The sequence below is a fragment of the Phalaenopsis equestris genome, unplaced genomic scaffold (assembly GCF_001263595.1).
Source record: "Phalaenopsis equestris unplaced genomic scaffold, ASM126359v1 Scaffold001217, whole genome shotgun sequence".
Classification (NCBI taxonomy): domain Eukaryota; kingdom Viridiplantae; phylum Streptophyta; class Magnoliopsida; order Asparagales; family Orchidaceae; genus Phalaenopsis; species Phalaenopsis equestris.
In genome coordinates, this window is record NW_018165656.1 from 26,567 (window position 1) to 32,567 (window position 6,001).

Sequence of the window (6,001 nt, forward strand, 5' to 3'; positions counted from 1 at the left end):
AATTGTTAGTGTGATAGGACAGGGGGGGGGGGGATATGAATTGATTTATAATGTTAATTGAATAAGCAATGTCGGGGCGAGTCACTGTGAGACAGTTTAATTTTTCTACTTTCTTTATTGTTTAGGATTGTAAGTTGCTGATTATGAAGCATTAGAGTATTCCATGGTTTGACCCTTATTTTTTCAGTTTCTGCTGACAAATCTAATACATACTTCCGTTGAAATAAAAAGATGCGATTCTTGCTCTTTGATACCTCAATCCCCAAGAAGTATTTCAAAAAACACAGATCTTTAGTGATGAGCTGATTTTGAATAAATGATTTTAATGATAGGATTCACTATACTCCACTTCTTGTAATAATAATATCATCAACATAAAGCATCAATAGAATGATCCCAAAAGCATATTGCTTGTAGAATACAATGTAATCATTTTTGCTTTTTTTCATCCTAAACTCTATTTCATGCCCAAGAATTTTGCTTCAATCCGTATAATGATTTCAGAAGACGATTTATTTTCCTGGACTCTCCCTGTGCAACAAACCCAAGAGGTTGCTCCATTTACTTCTTCTAAAAAGATCACCATGCTTAAAGATATTTTGTACGTCAAGCTAGTGTAAGGACAAATTATTCATTACAGTTAAGGACAAAATTGGGAGGAACTGAAGTCAACTTAGTTACCAGAGGTAACATGTTTAAGAAGTTAATCTCATAAGTTTGAGCATAGTCATTACTAATCAACTGAGTTTTAATATGAACTACATGTCCATTAAGATGAAACTTAACTACAAAGATCCATTTATGACCAACAATCTTCTTGCTATATGGGAGTTTAACTAGTTCACAAGTTCTATTTTAAGTCAAAACATTCATTTTGTCAAGCATCACTGCCCACCATCTACAATGGAATAGAGCTTGTTGAACAGATTTCGAGACCTAATCGGATTCAAAAGAAGTATTAAAAAAACAAGAAGTAGAAGATAACTGTCTATAGTTAACATAAGAGAAAATGGGATATGTGCATTGACGTTTATCTCTCTGAAGAGACATAAGTAAATCAAGGTCACTAGAAGGAGGATCTATTGAAGAAGTTGATATTGGGGTTGGACTAGGATCTGAGGGATTAGGTATTCTAGAGTGAATTTTAGTGATAGTTGTTCTAAGTTGAGGTACTAGTGATGGAGGTGGAGTTGGAGCAACATCTAAACAAATGATGTGATATATTAACAACTCATTAGAATCATGTGAGGATTTGGGCAACAATGAGTCACCAAAGAATGTGATTTATTCATGAAAGTTGGCATCAATAGAAGTCATGCACTTGTTTAAGAGGGGAAAATCATTGATACCTTTTTTGCGAAGGAGTATTCTAGAATAACACGTCTTAATGATTGGGTTCAATTTAGAAACCTAAGGACAAAAATTAAAGACAATATAGGTGTAGCATTGATGGTGTTAGAACCAAGAACAGTAGAGATAGATCCATTTGTTATGGCGACAGAAGAAAGATTTTTATGAAAAGTGAAAAATAGTTTTAGATTACCTTTCATGTGATATGTAACACTACAATCAATGACATATTGTGTGAAAGAGGAAGAAAATAAATATCATTGTTACCTAACTCAGCAAGAGTAGTGACAGAGGGTGATTTCTTGAATGCTTCTTGAAATTAGATAATTTTAGCATATTCATTTGCAAAAATCGATAGAGTTTAACTTTGAGTGGCCTCAATAGTAGTGATTATATATTTGAGATGATTGTGATATAAAATTCTTTTGATTCTTTTTGAACAACTTCTAATACGTTCTCTTTGTATGATTAGGTTCATGGTAGTAGTAGCAAACTATCTTTGAGCCTTGATTTATAGAATTTAGAGTTACAGTTTTATAATTACCCTGAGATTAAGGTTTGGTGATGCAATATTTTCTTGGCTAACAAAAGCACTAAGTTGTTATACAGTTAAAGTCCGAGAGTTTGGAATAGCACGAACACTCTAGTATATAATCTTCCTCAGTGCAGTAATTCTAGGGTCAGTCTATGATTTGATCTTTCATATTGTGATTTGAGGCCAACTAGAAAACTCATAATAGTCATTTGTTCTCTCCGAGCTTGTTGTATTCGGACATCAAGATTGAAGGGCAATTGTGCATTTAATTCTTCATAAACATTTAAATTGCATGTGATAAATGTTAAGTGATTGATACGTTGTTTAGCTTGATACAACTCATTACCTACATCAAGATTTTAGATATACTTTTTTCTCGCATTTTTATTCCAATAAAAATAATTGACGTTTAACTTTTCATCAGAAATTTTAGCCACTGATGAAACCAAACTTCACAATACAAATTTGTTCTCTAGCCTTGATTATTACCAAATCTTCAAAGAGACTAAATCAACTAATCCCAATGATGTTGTGCTCTTGTCGTTTGTTTCAGTCAAACCAATAAGTCGAATCATCGAAGAAAAACTAGCTCGATGAACGACACCACAGGAGTTGACCATTCGCAATGGATGACCGCACTCGAAGCTACGACAGACGTCGTAGAATGAAGCCAAACCATGGGACGATGTCAACATGATGATCTAGGAAGTGACAATCAATTGTGGGCCTCTGGGAAGTGATGAGACTTACAGAAGAAAGATTTGACAATGTTGATGTGAAGAATCCCACTGTTGGCCTTTGGCATACATACGAAAGATTCGAACAATGTAGACAAAGCTGTTTGTTTGTGCGGGGAACGAAGTCGAGAGGAGTAGACTATCAATGACCAGCTGTGTGACTCTTTGATACCATGTTAAAGAAAAAAAACTCATTTTCTTATTATCAATTGAAAAGCTATGTTGCATATTTATGCACGCTCTAGTTTCTATAATTTAGGAATATCTTTAATAGAGGAATGATCCTGCAATTAAATCTCTACTGATTAGAAAAGACATTTATTAGAATTCATATATTCTAGCTACCTATAATTAAGCTTCCTAACATACATATCCTAATATACAATCATAGATTCATTACTTTCCATTCCACTTCATATCACATAAAAAATATCACCATTTTAATTTTAAAAAAGTGAAATACACAATTTCATGCATAAGGTGGCACGTCTGTAAAAATTGAAAATTAGTTGTTATTATGTTAGATATGTAAATACATAGGCTGAGTAGTTATGTAAATCTTCATTTTATTTTTTTTCTTAAGTCGTACATTTATTGCACTTTGTGCGATGATATGTTTCTTTTGGTTTTATTTACTTGCAGTAAAATACTTTCTCTCTCTGTGTCGTATTTCACTTCTTTGTATGTGATAAAATGGAAAGATTTCTTTCCCCACAAAGGCTTGAAGGAAACGCCTTGTTTTGATGGAAGGATTGTACTGTACCCGAGAGCAAAGATTGTTAGGGACTATCTCTCTTGGAGGCAAGTTGATTGTAAGTATTGGAGATAATCTAATGCATCTTTTTACATATAAGGCGAAAAAATTTTAGTTTATTTTTAGTGCTGCCTTTATTATTTTCATGCTTTGATGAATTTACCTTTTTCTTTTTTCTTTTTATAAAACTTGATTGCTCGTTTGTGTTTATTTTCGTCTTTTAGGCCACATTAACAATCAATACAACACCTGTTTCTGGATGCTTGTAAAATCTGGGAAAACGAAGAAGGAAGCACAGGAGCGTTTGAAGGTGCTGCACAAGTGCACATTGTTAACTTAGCGGATTTTTTTTGGGGGGACATTTACATACATACAACACGACTTTTAATTATTTACATATCTAACACCTAAATTTTCATATTTATGAGCATAACACTCATATCTTTAACATTGCATCAAACATACCCCTATTACTTAATTTTTGAAAGTGATGCATATTTTTCATGCATAGGTTATGACACCTATGTGTTATAAATGTAAATATCAAATTGTAGGTGTGTTATATATATAAATACATTGGAATTGTGTGGTTTTTATATAAATTTTACTTTTTTCGCCTTCAAATCAATGGTCTAATCTTCACCATGAATTTCTTTACCTTTGATATTATTATAGGTTCTGTAGTTTCTTTTCTGAGTTTAGAAGATCATGTTGTGCCTTATCCATATTTATAGGTAACTATTGGAGAGTGATATTTATTAAAGAAAATTTTTTTGAAAATAGGCTTAAATGTTTTGAATGCTTGCTACAAAGGATAGAAAATATGCAAACTAAACGAGTTATGTAACTTCTGTTTGAGAGAAAAAAAATGGGATAAACTTAAGATTGCATGGATAGATATTATTTACAATGATTTGCAAAAAATTGGTTTAGCATCTTAGACAATGCTCAATAATTGAAAAATAAGGATTCATGATGCTGACCTTAAATAGCTGTGATAAGGCTAATGATGAATTTAATGGTTTGTGTTGAGGAAAATTTTTCCATATAATTTTGATCATTTTCTTCAAAAACTAGTGTGACGTTTGTAGGAATTTTAAATAGATATTATTTAAAATGAATGCTGTAAAGTGTATCCAATTTTTTTGGCATAATCCATCTACGCAAACCAATTTTTTAATTTTTGGTTTATTTATTAATATTTATATTAAATTCTGTCTTTTTCTAACATATAATGGTTTCTCTTGCACATTTAAAACATGGCTGTTACTTTTCCAGGGCACTCTTGCAAAGGACAAAAATGAGTTGCTCTTCCAGCAATTTGGTATCAATTATGATAAGCTGCCTGATATCTTCAAGAAAGGATCATGCGTCTATAAAGATACAGTAAAACTTCCTATTCTCATGTTTTGCAGTGGAGATTTACATACATACCCTACAATTCTTATATATGTAGGCCTCTAAAATTTGATATTTACATCTGTATCACTTCCAGGGTTTCAATGACATTAGAACATATACAAGAAGTAAATTACACTTTAAGAATCTCATAGTTGTGGTATTTTTAATGTGGTTTAAAGATTTGGATGTTATACAAGTAAAATTTAAAGGAAGATCATGCATACCACTCAATTCTTTTGTATTTACATGTCTAACACTTGTACTTCAATTTTTACCTTTATGCCATCTTATCTATGAATGAAAATGTGTATCGCTTTTTAAAAGTTCAAATAGTGGTATTTTTGATTTGGTATGAAATATTTAAGTGGTATAAATGTAAATAGCTAGATTTAGAAGTTAGATATGTAAATACAGAGGAATTGGTTGGTATGTATGTAAATGCCCTATTAAAGTTTCGATGTTATATATATAAATGCATAAGTTTGGTGTGGTATGAGTATAAATCTTCCTTTTTCTTAAAATCTCTGACTCTTCTCTGTATTTCATAGATTTTACTGTTAACAAATCTTAAGAAAGTTGAATCGCAGGTTGAGGAGACGTTGAAACCGGATAATGGTGGAAATCCTGTCAAAAGACAAAGACAAAGGGTGACTGTGGGACACTTCAACATTATTGATGACAGGTTCTGGGACGAACAGCCCAATATTCTCAGGGAAAATTAAAGAATTTATTGCAAATTTATGCTGCAAATTAGTGCTACTCGGTCATCCAAAGCAACTTGAAAGCGCAAATCTTTTTTTCTATCGGAACAGGTAGTTTTTGTTGTTTAAATTATGTTGTAGGGGAATTTATAGTGTGTTCATACAAAATATTCATTGTTGTATTTTTGTTGATGATTTTCAAGCCATCTGGGGTATGATTTGTTTAAAAAGTTCAGTCTAAATTTATTATGATAATTTTGTTATTCAGTATTTTCTTTTTCCGGAAAAGTGAGCTCAAAAGGTAATGTGCGAGATTCAAATCTGCAACCTCATGGAGAGAAAACTAGGGATGTCAAAATGGCTCGTTGTTCATGAACAGTTCGTGTTCGACTCGTTAAGAAGCCAGTGTTGGATTTATTTGTTAAGTTAACGAGCCAAACACGAATAATGTTTTTGCGCTTGATATATAAACGGGTCGAAAACGATCCCGTTTTGGCTCACACCCACGCACCCGCTAGCCCAC

The 6,001-nt window shown here is 32.3% G+C and overlaps 1 protein-coding gene across 1 annotated transcript in view; it reads left to right on the plus strand.

Annotated features, from left to right (window-relative positions):
• LOC110033545 (tRNA(His) guanylyltransferase 1-like) overlaps positions 1 to 5,720 on the plus strand; it is a 32,014-nt gene extending 26,294 nt beyond the window's left edge. The window contains exons 5-8 of the mRNA XM_020737568.1: positions 3,265 to 3,434; positions 3,601 to 3,686; positions 4,655 to 4,762; positions 5,365 to 5,720. Of these exons, the coding sequence (XP_020593227.1) occupies positions 3,265 to 3,434; positions 3,601 to 3,686; positions 4,655 to 4,762; positions 5,365 to 5,499 (499 nt within the window). The 3' untranslated portion in view covers positions 5,500 to 5,720. The remainder of the gene's footprint in view (positions 1 to 3,264; positions 3,435 to 3,600; positions 3,687 to 4,654; positions 4,763 to 5,364) is intronic.
• Positions 5,721 to 6,001: the final 281 nt, after the last annotated feature.